The sequence below is a fragment of the Drosophila ficusphila genome, unplaced genomic scaffold (genome assembly GCF_018152265.1).
Source record: "Drosophila ficusphila isolate 14025-0441.05 unplaced genomic scaffold, ASM1815226v1 contig_791, whole genome shotgun sequence".
In the NCBI taxonomy this organism is placed as follows: Eukaryota; Metazoa; Arthropoda; class Insecta; order Diptera; family Drosophilidae; genus Drosophila; species Drosophila ficusphila.
The window spans coordinates 14918515-14946377 of record NW_025064737.1 but is presented as its reverse complement, the minus strand read 5'-3'; the positions used below and the strand labels follow the sequence as shown (position 1 = coordinate 14946377).

At 43.2% G+C, this 27863-nt stretch overlaps 10 protein-coding genes across 15 annotated transcripts in view; 6 read left to right on the top strand and 4 right to left on the bottom strand.

Moving 5' to 3' along the window:
- Positions 1 to 139: 139 nt before the first annotated feature.
- LOC108087299 (protein arginine methyltransferase NDUFAF7 homolog, mitochondrial) lies at positions 140 to 1771 on the top strand. Its single transcript, XM_017184611.1, has 2 exons — positions 140 to 662; positions 715 to 1771. The coding sequence occupies exons 1-2, from the start codon at positions 339 to 341 to the stop codon at positions 1708 to 1710; spliced, it is 1320 nt and encodes a 439-aa protein (XP_017040100.1). The 5' UTR covers positions 140 to 338; the 3' UTR covers positions 1711 to 1771.
- LOC108087298 (GRIP and coiled-coil domain-containing protein 1) lies at positions 1702 to 4103 on the bottom strand. The gene is made up of 3 exons (XM_017184610.1): positions 3906 to 4103; positions 2025 to 3852; positions 1702 to 1960 (listed from the first exon to the last, which is right to left on the bottom strand). Exons 1-3 carry the CDS (start codon positions 3985 to 3987, stop codon positions 1780 to 1782), a joined length of 2091 nt encoding a protein of 696 aa, XP_017040099.1. The 5' UTR covers positions 3988 to 4103; the 3' UTR covers positions 1702 to 1779.
- A 776-nt stretch (positions 4104 to 4879) lies between these two features.
- On the bottom strand, positions 4880 to 6100 carry LOC108087260 (dnaJ homolog subfamily C member 17). Of its 2 annotated transcripts, none has more exons than XM_017184566.2 (2): positions 5959 to 6100; positions 4880 to 5854 (listed from the first exon to the last, which is right to left on the bottom strand). In XM_017184566.2, exon 2 carries the CDS (start codon positions 5812 to 5814, stop codon positions 4912 to 4914), a length of 903 nt encoding a protein of 300 aa, XP_017040055.1. In that variant the 5' UTR covers positions 5815 to 5854; positions 5959 to 6100; the 3' UTR covers positions 4880 to 4911. The 2 variants fall into 2 exon arrangements, with proteins under 2 accessions (XP_017040055.1, XP_017040054.1); XM_017184565.1 differs by having other exon boundaries at positions 5921 to 5968.
- A 56-nt stretch (positions 6101 to 6156) lies between these two features.
- On the top strand, positions 6157 to 6760 carry LOC108087262 (DPH3 homolog). Its single transcript, XM_017184569.2, has 4 exons — positions 6157 to 6361; positions 6420 to 6494; positions 6556 to 6647; positions 6701 to 6760. Exons 1-3 carry the CDS (start codon positions 6254 to 6256, stop codon positions 6631 to 6633), a joined length of 261 nt encoding a protein of 86 aa, XP_017040058.1. The 5' UTR covers positions 6157 to 6253; the 3' UTR covers positions 6634 to 6647; positions 6701 to 6760.
- Positions 6644 to 8984, bottom strand: LOC108087259 (arfaptin-2). The gene is made up of 5 exons (XM_017184564.2): positions 8774 to 8984; positions 8188 to 8710; positions 7563 to 7731; positions 7392 to 7499; positions 6644 to 7332 (listed from the first exon to the last, which is right to left on the bottom strand). The coding sequence occupies exons 1-5, from the start codon at positions 8982 to 8984 to the stop codon at positions 7288 to 7290; spliced, it is 1056 nt and encodes a 351-aa protein (XP_017040053.1). The 3' UTR covers positions 6644 to 7287.
- A 207-nt stretch (positions 8985 to 9191) lies between these two features.
- LOC108087258 (cyclin-dependent kinase 7-like) lies at positions 9192 to 10704 on the top strand. Its single transcript, XM_017184563.1, has 2 exons — positions 9192 to 9289; positions 9361 to 10704. The coding sequence occupies exons 1-2, from the start codon at positions 9265 to 9267 to the stop codon at positions 10422 to 10424; spliced, it is 1089 nt and encodes a 362-aa protein (XP_017040052.1). The 5' UTR covers positions 9192 to 9264; the 3' UTR covers positions 10425 to 10704.
- Positions 10705 to 10819: 115 nt separating this feature from the next.
- LOC108087261 (probable E3 ubiquitin-protein ligase RZFP34) lies at positions 10820 to 11707 on the top strand. Its single transcript, XM_017184567.2, has 2 exons — positions 10820 to 11128; positions 11194 to 11707. The coding sequence occupies exons 1-2, from the start codon at positions 10944 to 10946 to the stop codon at positions 11501 to 11503; spliced, it is 495 nt and encodes a 164-aa protein (XP_017040056.1). The 5' UTR covers positions 10820 to 10943; the 3' UTR covers positions 11504 to 11707.
- Positions 11708 to 12380: 673 nt separating this feature from the next.
- On the top strand, positions 12381 to 13323 carry LOC108087360 (probable E3 ubiquitin-protein ligase RZFP34). Its single transcript, XM_017184701.2, has 2 exons — positions 12381 to 12748; positions 12809 to 13323. Exons 1-2 carry the CDS (start codon positions 12564 to 12566, stop codon positions 13116 to 13118), a joined length of 495 nt encoding a protein of 164 aa, XP_017040190.1. The 5' UTR covers positions 12381 to 12563; the 3' UTR covers positions 13119 to 13323.
- Positions 13255 to 14965, bottom strand: LOC108087359 (chitobiosyldiphosphodolichol beta-mannosyltransferase). The gene is made up of 3 exons (XM_017184699.2): positions 14279 to 14965; positions 13657 to 14217; positions 13255 to 13538 (listed from the first exon to the last, which is right to left on the bottom strand). Exons 1-3 carry the CDS (start codon positions 14836 to 14838, stop codon positions 13319 to 13321), a joined length of 1341 nt encoding a protein of 446 aa, XP_017040188.1. The 5' UTR covers positions 14839 to 14965; the 3' UTR covers positions 13255 to 13318.
- A 428-nt stretch (positions 14966 to 15393) lies between these two features.
- The window catches only part of LOC108087220 (protein tincar), a 61646-nt gene continuing 49176 nt past the window's right edge, over positions 15394 to 27863 (top strand). The window contains exons 1-2 of one of the 5 annotated variants that reach the window (XM_017184495.2): positions 15394 to 15641; positions 17088 to 17172. The gene's annotated coding sequence lies outside the window, so the exon portion shown is untranslated. Of the gene's footprint in view, positions 15727 to 15777; positions 15850 to 17087; positions 17173 to 27863 lie in introns of those variants that run through there. The other 4 variants (XM_017184494.2, XM_017184498.2, XM_017184496.2 and 1 more) reach the window with 4 other exon arrangements.

Sequence of the window (27863 nt, the reverse complement as noted above, 5' to 3'; positions counted from 1 at the left end):
GTTTATAACGGCTTTTTACTTTTCTATCAGCTGTGTTACCAGCAAGTGGGCAGCTCCCATTTTGGGGGATAATTATACCCATTACGTTGGCCATATGTCGTTTTATATTGTTTTCGCGTTTAAGGAAATCACAAGATGGGGAAAAAATTTTCTGCTTCAAAATTTTATTTATTTAAGATTAATAGAAATTCGATTTTCTGTATAATAATACACCTAAGCAAAATGCGGAGAGTTTTCTGTAACAACTATTTGTTTATGAAATACAGGGTATTCCGTAATTAATCAGCTCATCCCCTGCTTTCCTATGTTGTTTTGTAGGAGATTTTCGCCGGGTCGAGATGTTACGCGAAGCTTTAAGGATTGGCAGCAGGCGCTGGTATAGCTACAAGTCAGTTCGCCGTCCAAATCTGAGTGCCACAGCCGCTCCTAAGGAGGAACTGAAGCAGAAGCAGCCAGGAGACAAGCCTTCCGTCGAAAATGGCAACGGTAGCCTGGCCAAACAGCTGCGTGCAAAGATTCTGGCCACTGGACCCATTCCTGTGGCAGAGTACATGCGAGAGGTGCTGACCAATCCTCAAGCGGGTTACTATATGAACCGGGATGTGTTCGGTCGGGAGGGGGACTTCATAACCTCACCGGAAATATCACAAATATTTGGAGAGGTAAGTTATTCAGTTTCGCAAAGCCTCCTGGTAACTTTTTCTTTCCCTGAAGCTCATCGGGGTCTGGCTGGTGAGCGAGTGGCGTAAAATGGGCAGCCCGTCGCCCTTTCAACTTGTGGAGTTGGGACCCGGCCGAGGCACTCTGGCCAGAGATGTGCTGAAGGTTATAACCAAATTCAAGCAGGACGCCGAGTTCTCTATGCACATGGTGGAAGTTAGTCCATTTTTGAGCAAGGCGCAGGCCCAGCGCTTTTGCTATAATCATGAAATCCTGCCGGAGGACTCGCAGATGCCACATTATCAGGTGGGCACCACAGCCAGCGGGATAAAAGCCTTCTGGCATCGCCGGCTGGAAGATGTACCACAGGGATTTTCCCTAGTGCTGGCCCACGAGTTCTTTGATGCGCTGCCCATACACAAGCTGCAGTTGGTCGATGGGAAGTGGCAGGAAGTGCTCATCGATGTTGCTTCTAATAGTGAAAAAGACCCGAAGCAAGCGGACTTTCGGTATGTGCTCTCACGCAGTCAAACTCCGGTATCGAGTGTGTTCCGTCCAATGCCTGGTGAGACGCGATCCTGTCTGGAATACTCATTGGAGACAGAGCGGCAAGTGGGACTCCTGGCCGAACGCATTGAACGGGACGGCGGCATTGCTCTTATCATGGATTATGGACACTTCGGCGAGAAAACCGACACTTTCCGGGCCTTCAAACAACACCAACTTCACGATGCCTTGGTGGAGCCAGGCAGCGCTGATCTCACAGCAGATGTGGACTTCAAGCTGGTTAGGCACACGGCAGAGAGCCGCGGAAATATCCACTGCTGCGGACCCGTAGAGCAGGGACTATTCCTGCAGCGAATGCAGGGGGAGGCACGACTGGAGCAACTAGTGGCACATGCGCTGCCCGAGAACCAGCAAATCATTCGTTCTGGCTACAAAATGCTCACGGATCCAGCGCAAATGGGAACTCGCTTTAAGTTTCTGGCCATGTTCCCCGGTGTGTTGGCTTCTCATCTTGACAAATATCCCGTTGTCGGATTTAGTTAGTAGTAAATTTAAGATCTGATTTTAAGGTTTTAAATATGTTGCACATGATTGTTAAACAAAATACGAATGTTATTTCTTTTGGAATGAAGCATTGATCGCCTGCATCTCTGCTGTGGTGAACTGGAGCACCGCCGAGATGGCATTTAGCATATGACGCTTGCCATCCGCATCGCGGGTCACAATGTAGCTAATGATCACGTTCTTCAGGTACTCCAAATTGGCGCCCTCGCGTGTCTTGCAGCGTTCGAGTCTGAAATAAAAGGAAGGAACTGCATTACTCGTTCAATTAGTGGTTAGATTTTAATATGACCAACCTGTCCACCTGCTCTTCGAGACATTCAATCTTCTCATGCATCTCTTGCTGCGAGGTGACCTTGTCCTGGATGGCCTTTCTCAGCGTCGATTCGGCGGCGTACTTGGCTTTGCGTAGGCTGGTGATTTCGATGTCCTTCCGAGCCAATTCGTTGGCATAATGCAGCATGTGACAGTTCTCGCCCAGCGACATTTTCTTGGAGCGCACCTTCAGCTTCCGTTCGCGTTGTTCTCCCTCTACCTCTACACTGTCCGCGTCAGAGGAGTAGTTGAAAGATTCTGCGGCGGCCTCTAGTGTGGGAGTGGCCAGGTTGCTGCCCACACCAGTGGCCGAGTGAAAGACCTCGAAGGAGGTCTGCAGTGTCTTGATCTCCTGCTCCTTCTCATCCAGAAGCTGCAGTGATCGCTGGCGCTGCTTTTGCAAAAGTTGCTCCAGCTCGTTTAGCTTGCAGCGTGTTTCGTTTTCCAACTCCGCCTTGGCCTCCTGCCACTTGGTTCGCTCGCTTTTCAAAGCCTGTCGCAATTTTTCACCTTGCTGCTTGAGTTCGATTTCGGCTTCGTCGATGTTACGATTGAGCACCTGCACCTTTTCTTGCAGCGTTTGGATGTGCGAGTGCTGCAACTGAACCTTTTGTTCGAGGAGTTGTCGCTGCTGTTTAGCTGCTTCGAGCATTTGCTGGGCTCCCTGGAGCTGCTGCTCACAATGGGCGTGACTTTCGGCTCGCGATGTGGTTTGGCCGCTAAAAGAAAGAATCTCTCCGAGATCCAAAGGATTGGCAGATCGGGCATTGGCATTGGTGAGTAGTTTTTTAAGGCGCACCATCTCGTCCACAAGCGTGGCTACATCCACATCTTCATTAGAAGTATTTAATTTGGATGTAGGGCGAACGTGGGACTGCTCTATATCCTGCAGCTGTTGCTTAAGATCGTGTATACTTTCCTGATCCTGCTGGCGCAGGCGATCATAGCTGCCCACCGTGGTACTGAGCTCCGCTAGCCGCGCCTCCAGACTGGCCACACGATCCTCGTGAAGGGCCGCTTGCTTGCGACTCTGCTCCTCCGCCCGTAGGACACGTCTCTGTTCCTGGCGAATAGCCACCGCATGCTGATCTTTTAACTGCTGCATCTCGAGTCTGACCTGCTGGAGGAGAGCAGCACTATCTGCACTGGCAGCTGCAGCTGCCGACTGCTCTGCCTTCGTCTGGAATTGTTTCAGCTGGGAGCGTGCCTCCTTCAGCTGGGATTGCAGGTCTCGCAGGCGTGTGTTCTCCGCCTCGTTGCTGGCGAACTGCGTCTTGAAATTGTTCAGCTGCATTTCGATGTTGTCCTTCAAATGTCGTTCGTCGGCATAGAGCTTTTGAAGCTCGCGGATCATAAGCATCTGGTTGTTAGTTTCCTTTTCGCGCTCCTGCCGCTCGACAATCCATTTGGCCTTTACCTCGTCCACGTCGCTCTTTGCTTTCGCGGTCTGTTCCTTGGTACGGGCATGGAGTTCTTGGATGGACTGCTCCTTCTGTGCAATTTGGCTGCGCAGTTGCTTCTTGTCCGCCTGGAAGGAGGCCTCCATGCGGGATTTCTCGGCGGAGAGCGTGGCCAGTGAGTTCATGAGGGTGATTATTTGAGTCTGCAGTTGTCCTTCGGCGGGAGGTGCAGGTGGACCCGAAGCACCCTCAACCGCTCCGTCCGCGCAATCTGTGTTGGTGTTTTGCGACTCCACCTCTCTGGCCGGAGATGCCGGCTCGACCACCGCCGTAGCCTCCGCATGCGCGGCCAGACTTGTTTCCAAAGCTTCCTTTTCCTTCAGCAGACCCTTGTAGGCAGTGACCACGTCTGCAAATTAGGTTAATCATTGGGAATGCACTGGGAAATTGCTAATTGTTTACCTTTCAATCGCTTCTCGTAGCGCCCTAGTTGCTCTTTTTGCGTGGAGACAAGCGCCTCTAGTTCCCTCTGCCGCTTCTCCATCTCGTTTCGGTTTGGAATTAGTCGCTCTACCCTCAGTTGAATTAATTATTTATTTTATTTCTCTCCCGTGGCATTTTTACATTTCCCCAATTAACAACCTTAAGCAGCTTAGAGCTGGGAAACAATCGATGGCACTATCGAGGTATCGAATTTTTGCCTTTCTGAGTCACCATCGATAGTTTTTTTGACACTATCGATGGAGCAGGGCATTTCTTTCATTACTGACATTAGCAAAAAATATTAGGTTTGGTTGCAAGACTTTGGGTAAGAGAAATGAAAAAAAACTAATGCCTCTAATTTAAAAAACTTCGTTCCAAAATTTCTGTGATCCCGCAACCTCAAAGGAGTCAGAGCTTATGTTCAGCAAAGTTGGATTCATTATAAGTAACCGGGGTTTCGCTTAAGGCGAATAATGCAGACATTTTGCTATTTTAACAAAGAAATGCATGATACAACATTTTTTTTTAATTCATATAAAAATGACTTTCATTTTGTTGATTTATCTTATGTTTTATGTTGAGGATATGATAGAATAGGTTTGAACTTTTTATTTCTGTTTGTAGTAATTTATACAGCACTAAAAACCTTAATTTGAAAAAAATTAAATAAATATGCAAAATGCTATCGATACTATCGAATTTTCGCTATGAAAACATCGAAACTATCGAATGGCGCGACCATCGATAGTTTCCCAGCTCTAAAGCAGCTGGCAGGCGGGGCTGCCAACTGGTCGGGATTGATAAGCAACTAAAAATCACCAATGTTGTGATTTAAATAAGTAACAATTTGTTTTCGGTTTTTCAAAATGATGTTGTTGTACAATGTTTTTTTTTTGATTTTAAAAACGAATGTTTTTATGTTCCCCGTAAAAAAAAAGAATAAGTGCAAAGTTTGTAATTAAAACTATCTAATTTATTTTAGAGTTTAATTATCGGCTTCTTCGTCCTTCATCATCTGTTCGATAAGTTTCTTTCGTTCCTCGGCCTGACGCATCTTTCGCATGACCAGATCTTCGTAGTCCGTAGATGATGCAGTGCTTCCAACGGTAGATCCTTTACATTGTTGCTTTTCGTCTGCCGGCGGCTTTACCCATTCGAAATGCAGTGGCTTGGCGGGATCGCCCTTTTCGTAGGCCAACACCATGTCACATGCTTCCCGGGTGGCCAGCTCCACCATTGCACGTCCGCGTTTCTTGCTGTTGACCACAAGCGCCACCACGTCGCCATACTTCTTTAGGTACTTGAGCAGCTGTTCCTGCGTGTAGTCCTGGCCAGGCTCTGCCTTCCACTTCATCTTGATGCGATGCTGGGCGGAGTCGAACTTGGCCGGCTGTTGCAGGACTCTTTGCTTCTCAGCGTGATTGCGCAGGAATTGCTCCTGCATAGCCCGTTGCTCTTCCTCCAGGAGTCGGGATCCCTCCCGGCGCAACCGCTCAATCTGCTCCTGGAGAATCTCCTCGTCGCTTTTGGCCACCGTACTGTATGGTTGACTCTTAGCTAGTTTATGCAAGGCTGCTCTCTCACGCTCTTCCAGTTCCTGCTTGAGTTTCTGCCGCTTTCCGTCCAACTGGCGACTTCTTAGTTCTGCAGCCTTTTTGGCCTTCAGCACTTTGTCGTACGCAGCTCGAGCGGATTCATCCGAGAGGATTTCTAGCGCCTTGGATAACTCGTGGAATCGCTCGACCGCCTTGGGATTATCCGGATTTTTGTCGGGATGGCAATCAAGGGCTTTTTTACGGTACGCCTTACGTATCTCATTTTGATCAGCCTCTAAGGAAATACCCAATAGATCATACAGATTGATGTCAGTAAACTTTTTGCTGGCCATTTTTGAAGACTTTCTTGTCCTATTTGGTCAGAATATTAGTCTGGTATAAAGAAAATAGTTGTGTTTAATTTCACAATGACGGAAAAAAGTAAATAAAACAACTTACTCAACAAATATAAATAAGATTTTTGTTTTTCTGCGTACCTTTTTTAAAAAGCCGTTTCGCTTCTTAAGACAAAAATTTAATTATTATAAAAAGTACATATTTTATTTTAAAAGTTTTTTATAGTCTTGTTTTCTACTATAACAGAAAACGGCTTGCAATGAAATGAAAAGTAAAACATTTTTTTAGCTATTGTTTACCGGATCAGCTGTTCTGCGCAAAGAGTTGGCAGCACCGCAATACAACGTGCCCATTTGTTTGGCGTGGATTTATCCCAATAGTCGCAATAAACCCTATGCATGAATAATGATTCTAAGCGCCTAAAAAAAGTACGTTATGAGCATCTATCACGACGAGGTGGAAATCGAGGACTTCGAGTACGACGAGGAGGAAGAGATGTACTACTATCCCTGTCCATGCGGCGATCGATTTCAAATCTCCAAGGTAACCGGGCGTATACGCAACCTATTCAGACCCTCAATAATTTGATATTTTACTTAAGGAGGAACTGATCGAGGGTGAAGAGGTGGCCACATGTCCCAGCTGCTCATTAGTCATCAAGGTCATATACGATCCGGTAAGTGATTCAGTCAATCAACATAGAAACTACTAACTAAAAGGATTATTTTAAATTCTAGGAAATGTTCAAGGCGGAAGAAGACGAGGAATCCGCACTTAACGAGAAACTCGGCGACTTAAAGCTAGAGAAGAACTAAAACTAATCCCTTTGGTATAATTAAATAGTTTTTATTTATATATTTTTATATATCGACTTTATTTTAGTGTAAATAATACGTTGACTAGTAAAACAATGAATTCAAATTAATTAAGCTCGAGGAAACATTTCGATTTGTTATGGATTATTATTTTGGTTAATTACAAATGATTTATACACACATTGAACAATATCTAAAACTAAAGTGTGGGGTTTAGTTAATACATAAATATACTGCACTGAGCACTTTTTGGTCTAAGTGTTTCACAAGCAGAGCGCAATATAATACCCAACGGAAAGTGCAAATTTTGGAAACACAAATGAAAGGAACTGTGGCGTACCAAGTGTGGAAATGTGGGTAATACATAGAGTTACATGCAGAGAAGCGGTTGGAAAAATATATATATATATAGATATATATATGCATATAACATACAGTTACCACTTTCTGCTTACGATTTAGGAATTCGACTTAAACTTAGCACGTAAATATTGTTACGATTCGTCATGCAGCATCCAGTGCATTGGATATTCGCTTCTGATTTCTTTTAGAGAGCGTGCTCATTCAGCAAGTGAGTGGAGGACAACTCCTTCCATTAGATGCGCTTAAATGCCGTCTGCAATGTGTTTCGAGTGTGGGAGGGAACTACTGATTCTACTGTTCCAGCCAGGATCCAGTAACGGCATTGGGTGACTTAAGCTGCAAATCAAACAAAAACTCACTAATTGTATACATAGCTTTTGGTTTGCCAAGCTCACCTTTATGTTGAACTGCTTCAGAGTGCTCTCCAGTGCCATGGCATTGCCCGAGAAGTAAGCGGCGATTGCATTGTGCAGTAAAATTAGTTGCTTGTGCATCACCTTAATCTATCGGCAAATAATAAAAGATTAACTTCTATTATACTGGGTTTTCCACGATGCTCTACTTACGCGATTCTCATCAAGAAATTGCATTTTAACCGCCACGTCAGAGCGCAGTTTCTCGTATTGTTCCTTGTGCTGCGCAAAACTGCGCTGAGTCTCCTCCAGCGCCGCAGCCGATGGTGTCAGCTCTGGCTTGGTGTTCTCCAAGTCCATGCGGTATGCATCGAACTCGACTCTAAAAAAGTGATTGGCATTTGTTTTCATTTTTTTCATTGTACAAGAAATACTTTTAGAAATAAGTAGGGCTTGGCTTTCAGTGGGTTCATTTGAAGATAAGGAAGTGCCTCGTTCTGATATTATTTAATTCCATTGGAGCATAATGGAAATTTTTTCAAGGCCAAAAATTTGATAACAAATTATTAAAATACGAAACAAATCAAATATTTTATCAATTATTAAAAAAAAAAATTATTACGTACGTATTTATATACTTTTATGGCGTGCAACGATATAATACACAAAAAACAACTATTCGTATCCGCTTTACATAGATAGCAATCGTAAAACTGCAGTTTGTTTAAGGGGAGTAACCTTTTGTATAAAACATTCAAAACCATTACATGGAATATGGCTCACAAAACGAAAAAATCGCACAGTTTGTGAGATGCATATATATTGGGCTTCAGTTTACCTGGCTGTTTCGTACTGTCGTATCGTCAGCAGGGTGTCGTCGATCGTCTTGTTGCACAGCGTGTTAACCGACGAAATGAAAAAGTTTAGCGCATTGAGGAGAAGCTCGCCGTTCTTGGTGAGATTGCGCTGTGTCTCCGAATTGCAGGTGAACTCTTTCTGCAGCTCGGGGTTCTTCTGAGCCAGATCAGCGAAAGAATCGGCCAGAGCGTGCTGAGTGACGACCACATGCTGAAAGTGCGAGCTGAAGGCTCGCGTTAACCTTAGTATGGACAGATACTTACGCTGCGTCTCGCGCAGCTGCTCAATCTGGGCTTCCAGCTCCGAATCCACGGTGCGCTGCGATTTGCCCAGCTTCTCCAGCATAATTTGTCGCGTGCACTTATAGGTAGATATGCTCCAGTTCTTAAGGCTGTCGATCTTGGAGGCGCTAGTGCGTATGAGACTGCCGCTCCCGCTGTCCGTAGGGCTTAGGATGCCGTTTCCGGACGGGGGACTGCTGGGCGACATGGGTGTGGTGGGTGCTGTGCAGTAACCAATAAAAAGGATGAGTCAGGGGTCACGAAAGGCATATACGACCAACTCACCTGAGTGGTTCCGAAGTGGCAGACTGTTGGGGGCGCCAAAGGGACCGCCTGCAGACCCATGAACTCCGCCTCCTCCAACGATACTGTGGCTGCTGGCGCTCCCAAGGACCAAGCTGCCTCCTTCGGTGCCCGTGTGCACCGCTCCGCAGCTGTCGTTCAGCGAGGGCGCATCCTTTAGCATTTCGTGTATGCTGCGCTCGCGATCCGCCATGGTGATTACTTTCGCTCGGTTTCCCAGAAACGGTTTAATTGCCTGCGGAAAATTGCTTTTCCTGTCTGCCCGTGAATGTGTGTGGGTGTGTTATAATGTTTAGTGTGCGGTGGCGTTGCAATTAGCAAGCCAAAATCAATATTACACGCTAGGCTCAGCAAGTCTCTAAAACTCCACACATGTACACTCTTCAATACCAAATTCCCTAAAAGGTCCGGTTGAAGTTCCGCAAAACTTTGTTTCTTAAAACTGAAAATCTGTGTGACCGTGCGGCGGTTGAATGCTAAATACCACACTTGCATATGGTGGGCGAAATTATTTTCGTTTGGCCTGTCGGCGTTTCATTATTTTGTTTGTTATTTATGAAACTTGTCAGCGATGCTACCAAACCCAAACGACAAGAAGGATCGCTATGCCAAGTTGTCCTTCCTCGGCGAGGGTCAGTTTGCGATTGTTTATAAGGCCCGCGACACGGTGACCAGTCAAATTGTGGCCGTGAAGAAGATCAAGAAGGGATCCCGCGAGGACGCGCGCGATGGCATCAACAGGACGGCTCTGCGCGAGATCAAGATCCTGCAGGAGCTGCAGCACGAAAACATCATTGGACTGGTCGACGTTTTCGGCCAGTTATCGAATGTCTCTCTCGTTTTCGACTTCATGGACACCGATCTGGAAGTGATTATCAAGGACACCAAGATTATCCTCACTCAGGCGAACATCAAGGCCTATGCCATTATGACATTGAAGGGATTGGAGTATCTGCACCTCAACTGGATACTCCATCGTGATTTGAAGCCCAACAATTTGCTGGTCAACAGCGACGGTGTCCTAAAGATCGGTGACTTTGGCTTGGCCAAGTCGTTCGGCTCACCAAATCGCATTTACACACACCACGTGGTCACGCGATGGTATCGTTCGCCGGAACTTCTTTTCGGCGCCCGACAATATGGAACCGGTGTTGATATGTGGGCCGTGGGCTGCATTTTGGCCGAGCTAATGTTGCGGGTACCCTTTATGCCCGGCGACTCGGATCTGGACCAGTTGACAAGGATATTCGCCACGCTGGGAACACCCTCGGATGCGGAATGGCCGCATTTGGGCAAGCTGCACGACTACATGCAGTTTCGGAATTTTCCGGGCACTCCGCTTGAGAATATCTTTACAGCTGCCGGCAATGACCTGATCCACTTAATGAGTCGTCTGTTTGCCATGAATCCTTTGCGACGGGTGTCCTGCCGGGAGGCTCTTAGTATGCCGTACTTCGGCAACAGGCCCGCTCCCACGGTGGGTCCCAAGCTGCCCATGCCCTCGTCCATTTTGGCCGCCAAGGAAGGCGCCAATCCGCAGGGAGGCGAGGAGAAGCCCCCGCTCAAGCGAAAGCTGGTGGAGACTACCGTTAGGGGCAATGGATTGGCCCAGAAGAAGCGGCTTCAGTTCTAGTGTTAGGTATCTATTGTTTGTAGAATCTTTAATGAATGCATTGCATTATTTAAACCAATTTTATATTTGTTATTTGTGATTGATTTATTGTGGGGAAAAAGCTTCGAAAGGCAATGAATGCTCTTCTTATCTTATCTAAGCTTCTTTTTTTTATAGGTGAGCAAAGGAAAAATTTAAGGCTATTCCTAAAATGAGAATGCTATAATAAAATAGCGAATAAAAAAATATGCTGATTGATAATGTAGAAAAAAACAACTCTAATAAGTTATTGTTTAACGAAGTTATTGAATAACGAAGAATAAACATGAACTACCCATACATTTATTTGGAAACTACTTCCATGGTATTTTTTTCTTGTCGAATCGTGTATTTTAATAGAAACCTTCGGCAGTCATACCGAAGTGGACATCATTATCGGGGATTTCGCGGGACGTAAATGAAGTGCCCTATCATAGAGTGGTTTTAGTAACTCACATTTAGTTCATTCTTTGCTGTTTAAGGTCCGCAAGTAGCTGGAAAATGGGTTACGTATTCATTTTAGTTGGGGCCTACTGTATTACCATGGCTGTGGCAGCAGTCATCTTACTTACCCGGCCCCGTTTAACGAATCCCCAGTCTTTCCGCCAACCGGACAGGATTTGCAGCGCTGAAGAGCCCGACAGCAAATTGCGCAGAAAACTCAATGATCAACGCACACGAAATAGGTTGGTCCAATTAAATCGAACATGGTTCCTGGTGCTTGAGCTTAGTTATCTCCATTTTATTGCAGCCGGCCGGGTGACAAGTGCCCCATGTGTCTGGAGGAGATGAGTCAAGACAATATGCACCCTCTGAAGTGCGGCCATGCAATGGATAAAGAATGCTTTGAGGACTTTCGCTACATTCGCAGGGATTGCCTTCTTTGTGGCCAGTGCGTAAATCCCTCTTTGCCCGGTGATGAATGCTCTATTTGCTGTGAGAAATTGACGAAGAACAATATGGCATTTATGCCTTGCATGCACGCTCTGCATCGCCGGTGCCTAAGGGAGTTAAAGGCGGACGGAAGCCAATCCTGTCCGGTTTGCATTGAAAAATTGTAGGAGTGCCACATATCTTGCAGAGATCTTCATCTACAATCAAAGCAGAAAATGAATGCAACCACAAATATTATCAGGTGGAATGCACTTGGTGCACAAGATAATTAAATAACCAACAAAGAAAAGCGATAAGCAATCTAAGAAAGTCTGTCTTAGCGTGTAATTGTCAAACTTCTTTTTTTAATAAACGACGTAAAATGCCTTAAACAAATGCCTCTAGTACGGGTGCCGTAATCAGTCACCAGCTTAGGTTTTTTTAAAAATGCTCGAAACAGATGCGGTACTGCTCGGCCAACTCAAATGGACCCCAATTACAAAGCCGTTCTCCCCATGTTTAACTAGTTCGTCCAGGCTTAAAAAAAAACGGAAGACATACATACATACTTGAAATATATGATTCATTAAATTTGTTCGAGTATAAATGCAGATAGATATGCTTTCGTTCTACCTATCAATAACTCTGAACAGTCAAACGATAGATAATTAAACCATTTTTAAATTTGCTTGTGACTGATACCCATCATTTAAAATCGTACGCGCAAACAGGCAGACCGTTCCCGAACATTTCGACCACCTTTCTGGGCAAGTCTAAGCCATGTTGCGGTGCTCTGAAGGGGTTTAAAAAAGTAAAAAGTAAACAAAACGAAAAGCTGATTGCAGTATTGGGTTTAAGTAGCCGTTAAGTATAAATCTTTTTCTTAAAGTGGACAGATTAATTTTAAGCATTTTGGCGACTAGGTATTAACAATAGGTGGCGATAGCAAATCCCAGTGTTACCGGTCAAGCTGAGGTTAGGCTACCCGCGTGTATTGATCAGGGAAGATTAGCGGGTTGTTCCAAAATGCAGCTGCTGTTAAAAGCTTGGACGCGCATTTAATAATTTTTGTAAGACCTTAATCGTGTATTTTAATGGAAGCCTACTGCGGTCACACCAAAGTGGAAATCCACTTTATTTTTCGGGGATTTCGCGGAAACTTAATGGAGTGCCTTATCAAATAGTGGTTTTAGTTACCCAAATTTAGTTTATTATTTGCGTTGTCAAAGGTTCACAAAAAACTGGGAAATGGTTTACGCAAATATTTTAATCGGCCTCGGCTGTGTTATCGTGGCAGTGGCAACGGCCATCTACCTCCAGCGGCCCAGTTACGAGGAGCCCCAGTCTTACCGCCAATCGGCCAGGAATGACAGCTCTAAAGGCCCCGACAGCAATGTGCGCAGGAGACTCAATGATCAACGCACACGAATCAGGTTGGTTCAATCGAACAGGGTTCCAGGCGCCTGAGCTCAATTGTCTTTATTTTATTGCAGCCGGCCGGGTGACAAGTGCCCCGTGTGCCTGGAGGAGATGAGTCAAGACAATATGCACTCTCTGAAGTGCGGTCATGCAATGGATAAAGAATGCTTCGAGGATTATCGCTTCATTTGCAGGAACTGCCCTCTTTGCGGCCAGTGCGTAAATCCCACTTTGCCCGGTGATCAATGCTCTATTTGTTGTGAGATACTGAAGAAGGACGATATGGCATTTATGCCTTGCCTGCACGCTCTGCATGGCGAGTGCCTAAGGAAGTTAAAGGAGAGCGGAAGCCCATCCTGTCCGCTGTGCAGGGAAAAACTGTAGGAGTGCCACATATCTTGCGGAGATCTTCATCTACAATCAAAGCAGAAAATGAATGCAACCACAAATATTATCAGGTGCAAGGCACTTGGTGCACAAAGAAAATTTAATAACTAACAAAGAAAAGCGATAAGCAATATAGGAAAGTCTGTCTTAGCGTGTAATTGTCAAACGTTTTTGTTTAATAAACAACAAAAAATGCCTTAAACAAATGCCTCTAGTACAGGTGCCGCAATCAGTCGCCAGCTCTCCCGCCAGCGTAGCTCCTGGAACTGTTGCAGGCTGCGCTGGAAGCCGGCTCGCGTCTCCAGGATACTTGGATTTTTTGGAAAATGCTCGAACCAGATGCGCAACTGCTCGGCCAACTGAACATGGTCCCCAAATACAAAGCCATTCTCGCCATGTTTAACCAGCTCGTCTAGGCTGCAAAAAAAAAAGATTGAAGATATACTTAAAATATATGATTCAGTCAAGCATTTGTATATAAATGCAAACGATATAAAATTAGGGCTTTTTGGATTTGTTTGTGTCTGGTACGCACCATTTAAAATCGTACGCGCAGACAGGTAGGCCACTCCCGAACATGTCGACCACCTTCATGGGCAAGTCCAAGCCACTTGTGCTCCAGTGGAGGCACACGCCAAGATCGGCGCTGGCCAGCACAGTGGGATAGTCCTCGATCTCAAGCCAAGGCGTGATTATCGACACCTTTTGCCACTTCAGCTGGGCGATCTCGGCCACGTAGTGCTCCTTCTGCGGTCCCTTTCCGGTGATAATGCACAGCAGAGACGGATACACCAAGGGTTCCGCTTGTGCCGTCTCCTCGTAGGCTTGCAAGGCCTTTAGAAGTATCCCAAAGTCCTCGTCGGGCGTCCAGCTGGTACTGGAAACCAGAACTGCCTGTCGGTGAGGTTTGTATTGCACACTACCGTTCGCGAGCTTCTGGGTAAGAGCGGTGGCCTCCAGCACACCGGACTGTTCAGAGTCCTGGGCCTGGAATTGCGGGTAGTCTTGAGCCAGCTTCAGGAAGAGCTCGTGCTTGTGAGGCAGGTCGATGGGATGAAATTGAGCAGGCGCGCGATCGTACAGAACGTTTACGGGACTAAATGATGGGCCATAGATTTAGTAAAGTACTATAAACAAATGATTTTGCAAAAACATACCCAATTCCCCAGTTCTGTTGCAGATCCTCCTGCATGGCCCGCGTCACACAGAAGTGCGTGTGTGCCTTGGAGCCGAAGTAGCGCTCCAAACGTCGCACCAGCCGGATCAGCGGACTATGCTCCCCGCCGGACATTCCCAGCGCCAGCACTGTGTACGTGTAGTTGTGCCAATCGATGGCCAGCTTGGTGCGGGTGAGGGCGCAGTACAGGTAGCAAACGATCAGCGTGGGAATCCCTGGCGGATTCTGGACTAGCAGGAAGCTGGGTCGCCGTATCGATATCAGGGCCATCAGCAGACTAAGCGTCTGCCAGAAGGCCTTGAAAAGCAGGCGCAGTTTGGGCGTGAGGTTTGTCACTGGGACGGCAGTCAGTTCGTGGATTCGACAGCGGGGCGACTGGGCAAGTGCATCCAGGGGCCGCGTCTCCAAGTAACCGATGACGTCCACGTGGTAGTTGTCCTCCAGGAGACTCTGGGCATGGTACTGCATCCGTGGACTGCGTCCGATGTCGCCCAGAACGATGACGCAGGCGTTGCGCTTCTTGGGCGGCACTTCCGTCATCGCGGGGTAGGGAAAATACGTGGTTTATCAATATAGACGGCAATTGCGTGTTTTGTTTGTGGTTGATAGGTTCCACAGCTAGACGCTAGACGAACTCGGTTTTCGTCCGCTAGAGGCGCTTTCGCCTCTCTCGCTAACAGAAGTGCGTAACAGAATTTCTTTTCGATGCACCCTCCTAAATAGTGAATACACCCTCCTGACCAAGAGAGTACATCCTCCTGAATTAGCGAAGACAGAACTTTAGTAAGTACACAAGCCACAGTTGGCAGGGAAAGGCTCCATAAAGCGGGATTTTTGAATATAAAAATCCTCATTGAATGATTTATATTTATAAAACGAATTATTAAAATTATTACAAAAAAAAATAATAATAATTTCTTAAATATATATTTCACGGTGGTGTTTATATAGAATCTGATAATTAATATCAGATGCTAATTTAAAAACTTAGTTCGGCATCGATATAACACTCAACATCGATATTATCAAGAACATCGACAAACTTCTTTAAAAAGATATCGATGTTCGATGAATCGGTATTTGTACCATCACTACTCCAACTCACTTCAAAACAAAAAAAAATTCGAAATCGGGCGGTTGTGTTGTCGCGCTGCGCAAAGCAAATTCCGGATTCGTTCGGACTTCAACTAACGGCCCGTGTGAGCGGCACTTTTCTAACGGAACATTAAGCTCTGTGTTTATGTGTACATGTGCGCGTGTGCGTCAGTGTGTGTTTACCCACAAAGCTGGGCTACAATATTACAAGCAACTAATGCTAAAATAGAGAAAATTTAAAATAAAAAGTAAGTGCTAAAAAACAAAGAGTAAGAACTGAAACAGTTTCATATCGTGGTTAACCATTGGACTTTTAGACCTGCAAAAACGCCGGTGAGTAAAATCAGGAAAAGCACTCCAACTGCCGTTATTTTACGCATTTTCGCCGGCAAAACAAGCCGGTTTTCCACCCTCCAATTGGCGCCTGTCTGGTTGACTGTGTGTGCGTCTGTGTGGGTGAGTAGGTGGATGTCTATCTGTGTGTGGGGTTATTTCAAGCCATCGAATGTCGATGAAGTGGAAATGCAAATTTTTCGTACACCACACATTACAATTTCCGAACTTCTTCAGGTTTTTTTTTCCGTTTATCCATTTTTATGCGCATAGCATTTATGTAGTGCTATCATAAAATTTGTCACACGACTGTCTGGGATTTATCCGACTTTATCCACAGATGTGGTCAACACATTAATTCAAATTTATCATTTTGTCTTACAGACAAAAGTTCAAACTAAAGATAAATAATAAAAATATTAATAATAGCAAATTACGCCAAATCAACTAAATAAAGTCCAGAAAATGCAAATATCTAAAAGAATTGATATAATCGATAAAAATCCATTATATACTAAAAAGTATATATTGCAAAAATTATGAGAAGTCGAAAGTTTAGCTCGACAAATTGTATTATTTTGTCCACAGCTGTAAGTGCGCTACACGTAGTTTATTCCATTAGGCCCGTCTGCAATTTCTGATCCAGACGCGATACTCTCGCGCATCGTCCTTTTGCTTCCTGTGTCCTTCGCAAAAGGCAAATAGCCAAACTGCCACCCCCAAAGCGGGCGCCGAATGGGGGGTGGTTGCACCGCCTGGGCGTTTGGGTGGGTGGGTTTTCGGTGGGTGAATTGCTGCTGCTGTGTTTCCACGCTCATCTCGTGGGGTTGGCTAGCAAGTTTCCACTCTTGATTTTTGATTTCTGTGCGGCTTTTTATTGCGCTGCAGAAGTTTTTGCGCTGCCGTCGTCCTTTTGCGCTCTTTTTCATTCTCTTTCCGTATGGCAGCATTTGGCATAGAAAAGTTATCCTCGGTCTAGACACGGAATCAAAGGACATTTTTCTTAGAAAGGTTTATGCGGTGGAATTTTATTAAAATCATGATGAGAATAATATTCTTTTTAAGTTAACATTTTTCTGCAAGTGAATACATATAAATCTTTTTATAATAACATATAAAACTCATAAATATAATATATAGTATCAAGCGAAAAACTTTCAACTGTTTTGCAACTTGTTTTCGTATAAACGTGGCTCAATTTTACTAACATGCACCTTTTCTTTTGTGTGTGTTTGCTGTCTGCGACATTTTCTCTTTGCTTTAGCAGGATTAACATTAATTTCATGTTGAATTTATGTCACTGAAATTTGTTTTACCGAAAAAAAAACTAAAATCGTATTTGGAAAATTGCTCTTTTGCAGCTACGCCGGCAGACATATCAAAGCAGGGATTATTTCGGACTGAAAAATTCACTTTAAAGGCGCTCAAGAGTGAAAACCGTGGCAGGTAAGCTTCGCAGGCAATGCGTGTGTGCATTTTGGGTGGAAAAGGGGCGGTCGAGGGAGTGATGCGGTTGGGTGGGTGACTGGGCATGTCGGCAACTCGGGGAGGACTGAAGCAGTCAACCTGAATAGTCGATTATCGCTGCATCTAATTTGTATGCCAAAGCCGTCGAGCCATGGCCCGCATGCAGACCGCTCCAAAGGCTGGCGCGAGCTATTTGAATAATTCGCATCATGGACTTCTCGGATGCCTGGCATATAGTCTCCAAATGGGGCAGATTCTCGGTGCCGGGGATGACAGGGGGAGGGGGCGGGGAACTTGATGGGACGGCGCCGTATGCAGGCAGCTGCATGAGCTTGTAAAATGCCAGCGCACAATGCCAAATATCCTAAACAAACTTCCGCTTCGCAGACGACGAACCGACGGAGAGGTGGCTATAATTAAAAGCGGAGCGAGCGAGAGGCCAACACACGGCAACGGGAAGTGCAAAAGAGTCGGCGATACCGAGGCAAGTGCAATGCATCCAGGCCCCTTTTTCTATTTTCGCTGGTATCTCGCTTGTTTCATTTTACGGCCAAGCACTGAAACACACCAAAGCAAAATAAGGAAATAGGGGATTTACATATGAAGCTATGCCTTACAAATGAAAATATATATAGCACAATATATATAACAGCTACATATGTAAAAGGTTTCTGACTTTGCCAATTAAGGAACTGGAAATGGTAACTCTGACTGACTCGAACTTTGAAATTGGAAGATATCATAGCCTAGACACTTAGCCTAGCCATCACAAATTACTAAACTTATTATTATAAAAATAAATAAACATATTTTGGTTTTTTAAAATTAAAAACATTAAATAAATATCCAGACAATTCAGGCAATAAATTTGACTTTAAAGTAGATCAGTTACTTAGTTCTTTCAGTGCATCTTAAGATCTATTGCTGGGTAGTAAGTGTCTTTGACATTTTCCAAATAACAATCGACAAATGTTCGCTTTAGGGGAAACAGGGAAATTATATGGAGAAATGATTGTTCGCTCTCCTATTCTCTTTCTCTAATTCTCTGACTGCACTTCAATAAATTTGAAGTGCTTTCTCCACGAAGCCGGAGGGGGTGTCGGATGGAGCGAGGGGCAAGGCTAATTGAGTTCAGTTGCCACACGTGACAAACATGTGGAACAAGTTGCGCCGAGATGGTGGACTTCGGGCTATCCAAAGGCAAATTACGCGGACCAATTCAGGTAGCAGAAACCAGAGAGCGAAAGATAAAAGATAGCGAGACGTGGCTCTTCGGGTCAATGACTAGAGTTTATTCCCTTTGTTTAGCAATTCTTCTTCTCAAGAATTTTCTCTAAAGAATGGCAAATAAAGCTTTAAGTGCTACTACTGAATCTTATAAGTGTTTACGTTTATTGTTTATTATACTCTAATTGAGTTAAATGCCAATAAAACAAATAGAACAGCTAACTGAGGCTACATTTTTTAAATTATACATAGTTTTTTAAAAAATACTTTTTTTTAGGATTTTTACATCCTAATTCACCAAACGGGTATCTCAGAGATGCAATTTCCGAGTAGTCTCTGCAAGGTGCTTGAAACTCCGTTAAACTGTCGGATGCAGACGTCCTGTTTTGCGCCAGTCCGAGTTGCAAGTTGCCAGCGGGTCATTTGTGTTGACGCTGTTATCCCCGCACGTGGACACCCGAATGACTGACTGACTGACTGGCAGTTTGACTGACTGACTGACTGGCTGACTGACTGACCGATTAAATGACTGACTGACTGACTGACGGGCACGCAACAATTGCGCCAGCAACAACCAAAGGCGAACACAACTAGAGAAAGGCGAGAGAAGAGGAAGTGATCAACTTCTCCTTCCCGGTTCCTGCCCTCCAAATTTATGCAGTCCCTCCAAATGGAGGAGGTCATTGGGGCGGAGGAGCACCGGGTGACTGCCCTGGGCAGCGACAACTGCAAAGTGTTATTAAGTTGAGTTGTTGTTGTCGCCGTTGTTAATGCTGCTGCTGCTGCTGCCATTGTTGTTGTTGTTGTTGTGCTGCTACTATTACGCTGGCTCTTTTGCAGTGAGTACAGTGAATTGTCGCGAAACAAGTTTCTGACTTTTTGGAAAGGGAGTGAAATACACCTGTAAACACAACATTGTCTGTAATTGTATTTTTTCAACCACTTTTTATCCTGCGAGATTTTTAGCACGATTGTAATAAGGTATTCAATAATAAAATAACTTTTAAGAAATTAAAGTAAATAGGGAAACAAAGTTCTATTCAATAAATAAAAACCCAAATTTGTATAATTTTTTATCGTTGAAAATAAGTTATTTTATATCTTCATGGTTAAAGAAGTTGCGATTGTTCGGGGGAATGCAAAACTTTTGACCCCCGAGATGAACTTCGAGTTAGTGAAATTGGACTGTATATTTGCGTTGTCACTGCTCTTTCTCATTGTTGGCACTCGCTTTTGCTTGTTGCCTTTGGGCAATATTTTGCACCTTTTACGTTTATTGTGACATTATGCTTTGAATAATGGACGACACAAAAACAACAGCAGCAGGGCAAACATTTTTTAGAAGGCAGTGTTCCTGCGGAAGGGGGGAAGGGGCGACTTTGTTGGGTTAGTGCCTGCCACTTTCCTTGTGTATTTTGCATCCTTTTTACATTATGTTTTGATTAAAAACTGAGCCACAGCTTCGCCGCAGCAGATGGCAAAAATAAGAAGAAAAAAACCAACTGAATACACAGAGAGAGAAAAATCACGAGAAGTGCAAACAAAAGGCCCGAGAGCAAGGCAAAGGCAAACAAAACATAACAAAGTGCGGTGTGCACGGAGTTCGGTCAAGGAGAGGGGGCGTGGCAGTCGCTGGGGTGGTGGGCGGTGGGCAGTCGGTGGTGGGCGGGTAAATAGCTGCCACTGCGGCGGTCACTTTCAGGACATCAGAGCGAACAAAATAAAAAATACTGCGGCTAAGTGAAAAAATGCTGATTAAAATGACCGAGACCAAGAGCCAGCTTGTGGTTCTCGGAAATTTATTAAAAAGGAAAATCCGGAGCGAAAGATGACATAACATGAATTACAACAAAAAAAAAGAGGAATATAATCTGTGTTTCTACTTTAAATATCTTCATAGCTGCTGTGCAAATAACTCAAATGTCATTTTCAAATATCTCGATGACAGCATCAGTGGGTCTTTTGTCTGAATTTAATTAAAACGTTCTGTCTAGCATGACTGCATGGAAAAATGTATGTGCGTATACTTAGTGGATTAATAATGATGAGCTTTCAGAGTTGATTCTATGGTAAAAATAGGTACATCATTTAAAGATCATTCTGGACTATCTACACAATAACTTTCTTAAACTTCAAGCGTCTTCCCTACTTTTCTCTTGTTTTTATTTCAACCATAACACATCTTGTTTTTATTTGTTTTTTTTTAATAAAAAGTTGCTGCCGGCAATTTGTTGGGTCATGTTTGTTTTCAATGTTAACCGTGTACAATCGACTTTTAATGAGTCTTACTTGTTGGCTATGTTAAACATAATTTCTTTTGTTGGCCACAACATTTTCATTTTTCATTTCATGCTTTGGAAACCAATTAAAAGTATCCCCCAAAAAAAGCGAGGTGAACACGGTGTTACATGTGCCAGGACACGGGACTTGGGGATATAGGATACAGGACACGCTTGCCTCGGCTGAGCCGGTGGCTTGTCACACCTCCCATAAAAAAACGAAGGGAAAAAGAGCAGCGAAACCTGACTCCTCTGCAGTTGGTAAACTCCGCTCGCCGCAAAGTGAGTGAGTCATTATGGTGGCAACAGGGGGTTTTTGTGGCTAGAGGTTTGCACCGGGGAAATACGGGGAAAATACGAGAAGAGGGGTTTGACGTTGGCGCCTGTCAGTTTTCGCAAATGAGGTTGGCCCATCTACCCAAAAGGATGTGTAGCTGCGTGTGTTTTCGGGGCAGCTGCATTGTCGGGCAATTAAGCGTTGTCTCTCGCTGAAACTAAGCTCATCGCACTGAGAAAAACTATTTGAAGATGGTTCCCACTTACCTTTAATTCAAGTTCAGAGCTTTATATAATTTTATGTAATTTTAAGGACTTATACGTTTAAAACCTGAAAATAATAATGACATTATCCTCATTATTACATTATTTTAAATACCCATATGGTTGTTTCTCTATTTGGAATAAATTCAAATTCAAATTATTTAATTATTGATACATACATTGGTCAAATCTTAATGTTTAATTAAAGATCTTATTCTACTAATTTACTACTTTCCCTAAAGAGTGAACTTCTTTTATTACGAAATACGTAAATAAGAATAACGATTTCTCTGTAGAAAACATGTCTTTATTAGATCAACTTGTTTAAATTAACAAAATGAATGGGAAATATTTTTCACCAGTGGGTGGGGAGGTGGCAAGATGTGTCTATTTCATTCGTTCTACCTCCTCCTTTCCCCTCTTTTTCACTTTAGCAGCTTCAATTTGGGTTCATTGTCGTTTCTCGTGGCTTGTAATCAAACAAATGACTGTGCCCAGGTGTTGCCGCAGGCGGTGGCAACACCCACCCACTCCCACCCACTCTGTGTTCCGCCCCCTCTTAAAACTCTACCTTGTTTCCTTACAATTCGGAGGTATCCCTATGCCCTCAAAGCTCCTTTCATTGCCTGTCAGTCATTGGGTTTTTGGCTTCATTTTGCCCTTAACGTGCGTTTGCCTTCATTATTGGCTTTTGGCAGGCTCTTTTCTGCTCCTCCTCGTGAGCCGCATATGCCCCTCTTTCTTCTTTCTTCCCTCTTCTCTCTTCCCTTTCTTCCATTTCGTCCCCCTCTTTACTTTTAATGATGCGCAATTTGTCGTTAATTTTTTGGGCATTTTGTTTTATGTATTATTTTTGCTTCTCATCGCTTTACAGCTGAGTCTTGCTTCTATCACTTCCTGGTTCTTGGCTTCTACACAAGAAAAAACATTAAAAATAACAATAATATTGAAATTACCTTGTCATTTATTAAGACTTTCAACAAGCCCCGAAAGCGCAATAATTTATGAAATTATACCATCTCAGGACATGAATATCTTTTTGTCTGATTCCATAAATATGTTCACCCTTTAAAACTAACATTTATTTATTGCAAATTGAGGTAGGTAAATTTATTTTACTGTGTACATTGTACATTCCCACTCCACTTTGAATTCGTCTTTGTTTTCTCGGCTGTGACTTTGGGGAATTTTTGTTTTATGTGTTTGGGTCGTGCAAAACTTTCTTCGTCGTCATCATCATTTCATTAATGGCATTTTTAGTTGTTACTCTATTCCCTATTGCTGTTCTTCTTCTTCTTGTCATTATTGATATATGTGTGTCCTTTTTTGGGGGCTATTAAAATCTGATTATGTGCTCCAATGGGATTGCGAATACAAGGATAGTAAATAGCGGAAGCCATAACATTTTCCATTAGATTTTCTACAGCACTCTCCACCGGTTTCCGCCCATTGTGTTCATTAAGTAAAGCACTCGTTGAAACTAAATGGCGCTTAAAGGATTCCGAAAGCGGAGCAAACAAGGAAAACGTGGATGGGAAAAGAGGGCAAAGGGGGAGGTGCACATTACCAGCCACGTGGCAAACCCTTTTACGACTTCATTTTCATTAGCGCAACCCGTGGAAAGTGCAAAACCCAGGCAAAAATCGTGCTGCACCCACTGCCGAGCCCCCCATTTAACCCCTCATTTTGGGGTGGCCAAACTACTTCCGAACCGAAAAATAAAGCAAGCCAGAGTGGACCAAACCAAACCAAACCGAGCCAGATCCGCCAACCAAAACAAATGCCCCGCGGCATTGTGGCAACTGTTCATCTGCGCATCTGTTCATCTGTTCATTTCCATATATATAGTGCAACTTTTGTGGCCGGAAGTGCTACACCTCATCATCGGAAAGAATGTACATATGTGTAGTTTGGGGGCTAGCTATCGCAATTCTTAAAATATTATAATTCGGAATTTGGAATTGCATTCACATTTTATTACAACACAAATTTCAAATTAGATATAATATTTGATTTTGATTTTTTGTAAGTTCTAAACCTTTTTTAGACACTGTTGTAAAATATTTTTATCTGAAAATCGGGGCTCGAAAAGATCTATTAATTGCTACAAAATCCCTGTTCGAACTTTTATAATGCCATGTCCATTAGCAGCATGAATATTTCATAAAGAAAAGCTTAAAGACTATATTTAGTATGCCACTAAAAGCTTCTAAAGAGCAACCAAGTTGTTAAATGAAATTCCTTAAACTTGAAGCCGAAAAAATGTTCTAAAGCATACCAGCTGTATTCTTGGGAAATGCATTCTAGCTGAAGCAATAATTTCTATTCTTTTCCTGCTGTTTCACGTTATGATTGCTGAAAATGCTGGGAAATAGAACTGCGAATGCCGAAGGAATAGAGGATGATGTCTGCTGGTTCTTTTCAACTAGCTTTTAGCCGAGAGGCGGCTCATTTCACTTGACGCCTCATGAAACAACGGGCATTGGCCCAAACGCCACTCCGCCAGCATTCCACTCTCCTCCATCCTCTTCTTTCAATGGCCCAATCCAATTGCCATGCAAATGTGCAACAATTGACAACAGAAACAGGCGCCAGACGAGATGCCATAGATAGCAGCGGAGCTGGAGCGGAGGACACATGACGCACATGGACATGGACAGACAATTAAGTGTCAAGTTTTTCACGAACATTATAATGGAGGAGGAGCTCGATGGTCGATGGAAGGAAAGGGGGGAATGGGGCAGAGCTGGGGCAAACTGCAACTAGTGACGACGAGTGTTTTATGCTGTTTTACATCTGTCTGGGTGGGGCGCGGATGCGATGAGCGCTAAAGAGGCGTGGCAGCTGTACACATAGACAAAAATCATTCTAAAACCAAAAATACTAAAAGAAGAAAATTTTACTTAAAAATTTATCTACATTTCAATAATTTTTTTTAATGGTTTAAAGTTAAAGTAGAATACATTTCTTAACCCTTAACAATAGTAAAAACAAAAGCAAAAACTCAGATTTAATTTGTAACTTTTTTTTTAGTGTAGCTGAATGCCATTGCTGTGACATTTGTCAACTGGATGGCGACAAAAACAAAAAACAAAAACTGAGATTCATGGGTTAGGTTGTGAGGGAAACTCAGACAACGGGGCGTATGTGTAACTTCCGGATTTTCTTGCTGTTATTGTGCTTTTCCTTGTTTTCTTCTTTTATTTGGGATGCTGCCTGTGCAAAGTGGATTATGCAAGTGTGTATGTGTGTGTATGTAGTGGGGATATTTCATTTGCCTAGCTCCCCCCTTGTAGGGTCCTCTCAAAACCTCGAACCTATGCGAAAGCCAGGCAGGCAAACAATTGCCTAACAAAAGCGGCTTACATACAACACTTGAGGCTCGCACAATTCTGGCTGTTGCTTTCTGGTTTTTTTGCATTTTGCATTTTGCCATTTGATGCTGCTGTTGTTGTGGTTGGTGCTGCCAACTAGACTCTGACTGCAGTTAAATTACAATTGTTCGCTTTGCTGCACATTTGTTTTTTCTAACGATTTTTTTGCAATTTGCATTCTACTTGGGGTTTTCTATTCGCCATATCCTATTCTAAGCATAGGGTGTTAAAGGGTCTGATTGCTGCCAAGAAATGCTTCGAATGTATATGCAAACATAATTATCTTCTTATTAATATTTAATTGATTCGATAATGTAGAGATGCTCAATAAATGTATAATTAGATTGATTTTAATCAATTCGTTTCTCTTTTTCAGGTAATGAACCGATGGATTTTGTCATCAAATATTTTATTAAAAGCCGTATGTTGGTAATTAGTTAATAATTTAATTAAAATCTGTGTTCAATTAATTGCATTGTTTTTAGTGAGTGCCTGTCAAATTTTAATCATGTAAAACAAACAATTAATTGATAAAATCTATTTAACAGGACAAATCGTTTTGAATGCTGAAGAGTACCCCCAATTCGAACATTTTTTTTTGGATCGAGAACCGTTTCTAACTGTGTGTTCCCTTTTACAACCTCCATAAGTAATTGTGTTTGGTCTGCTCGAAGGGAGATGCACACATTCAGTGGCAACGAAAAACAAGAGAAAAAGGGGCTTAGAGGTGGGATAGAAAAGGGGGGACGGAGCACCACCAGCTTTGTCACAATGTTTTCCGCTTTTCCGCTGCTGTTTTGCATTGTTTTCTGTCTGGTGGTGTGTGCGACAGTGTTTAAATGGTATAAAATGCTAATCGCATTTGCCCCACACAGCGTTGATTTATGCCTATGTGTGTGCGAAAAGGATTTCTTTCTTCCGTGTGTAGGTGTAAAGGATTATGTGGAATTTGCCTGTCAAGGCTTAAAATTTCATGTTAATTGTAACCGAATTTAAAATTAATTTATTAGTCATAAATCATACGTGCGCAAAGTCTAAAACGAAAAATATTCCAAAGGAGCGGGAGAAACCGACGCACAAATTCCGCTGCAAATGTAAAATGTAACGTGCAGACAAACAAACCTTATTTGCATATGCAAGTTAACTTAATTTGCATGAAATGCGACGCTGCTTACCACCCAAAAAAAAGCAATAGCACCAAAACAGGCGTTAAATAAGGATGAAATGGGGGGTAAGCACTTGCACTTGGTTGGTTTGGGGGGAAAAGGAGATGCGACAGCAGTTGGGACTTAAAAACATTCACACTTCACTGTTGAGTGGCTAAATAGGACATAGACACACGCACGGATACAGTGCGTCTTAGAGTTATATTATTCCCAGAAGATTCTAAAATTTTTTTTTGCAAAAAACTTGTTGGAAATTTTGTTTGTGGCAGGTTGAAGTTCACATTTGGGTTATCTTTGTGCAAACATCGAAAATATGAAAAAATATGACAGCAACAAAAATTGAGGCGTAAGAACCTCAGTTCTGGAATTTAAAGTTTCTTGTAAAGTTTAATGTAGGCTCCTACAAAACACATTTTTCGGCCTTTTACCAAATATTTAAACACTGATAAGATAAATTAATTACTTAAATACATACTAAAAAAATGGGTTAAACCTGATAACATTTTAATAAAGCTCGAAGAAAGAAGTAGAATTTAAATATTGATTACGAAATTTATAGCTGTAACACAAAGCTTAAATTTCGTTCCATTATATGAATATTTGATTTCATAATCGCGGGGATAAGTAATTTTTAATTGAGCAATTTGATCCGTTTGCGTTCGTGCCTATTAGGCCTGCAATTTTTAAACGCACTGTATTTGTGCATTCTGTGCGCTGTTATACCTCAAGTACATAATGTGGGTAAATGGAATACACACAAGCAGTCTAAAAGCGGAAGGACGAGGAGTTGGCAAGGGATTGGATGGCAGAAGGAGTTCGAAGTGAGGACGAAAAGAGAGTTGTTGCTGTGTAGCTGCTGCCTGCGTTTCCGTAATGAAGCATCACGAACTTTTGTATTATAACTTATTAAATTTCTGCGGCTGCTGCTTGGAGTTGTAGTTTCTGAAATACACTTGCAGAAATGGACGTTTTTGCCCCGGAAGCCTTCGTTAAGGACTTGCAGTGTTTTTCCAGCGCAATGGCCTTCTGTCTCACTTGAACTGGCTTTTTGTTTAATTATTCGCTACGGGTAGGAGCCATTGCCCCGGGTTCGTTTCGACCTTTTCATTATTATTCTTTCGCCTCGAATTCATTTTCATTTGTGCAGCTCGTAAGTTTTTCCCCTATTCTGAAGTCATTTTTCGCCGGCTTTCCTTCGCCTGTCTCTTTCTCTCTCTCTCCTTCTCTCTTTTTTTCTACTTAATCCTTGTTAGCTTTCGGCGTGAGCTGGTTTTTCTCCGTCTGTCGCGCATTTTATGCAAATTACTTGCTTAAAGCTTAAAGAATAAAAAAAATAAATGGCAAGTGCAGATTGGTCCTGGCATAAAGCCAGTCACGTCACATGTGGCTGTAAGTCGGGGGAAAATATGCCATTCGGGTTTGGACTTATCGACTGGGTCTCTTTGAACCTGGCCGAAGAAGATCCTTTTCCTCAAATGCGAGTTGCGTGACTTTTGTGACTTTCATTTCTGTTTTTTTTGCGCCTCGCTCATCAACGAAGCCACTTGCGTCTTGTCATCGTCATCCGAGTCCCCCATCATCATCATCATCATCATCATAATAATCATCCGCTTTCCTGTTGACAGTTGAGCATTATAAATGCCAACGAATTGCTACCTCCGAATTCTCCTTTATCTTTCTGCCTGCTCTTAACTTTTTCTTGGAGTCGAGCGGGGGTGTACACCCGCTTTATTAAATGGAGCATAATTTATGTGCGGGATTTCATTTTATTGCCCGGAAAAAGGAGACTCATGATATGCATATCAGGGGCGTAAAATATCCCCATTCAAGGGTCTCTGATATAAGGAAAAAGTTGTTCAGTCAGCGAGTGCTAATTGAAGTCTAATTACTGTGGGTCGAACTTCAGATCTCTTTGTATTTCTTGTTCCTTATTCACTCTAATCGCTTTTTTGTAGGTCACACTGGTGTCCCAAATTAAAATATCCCAACCAATTCAATCCAACTAGTTCTAAAAACCACCCTCATAAAACCCTTTTGGGTCAACAAAACCACACCCCAAAATCAAGTTCAAGGCATGCATGTGA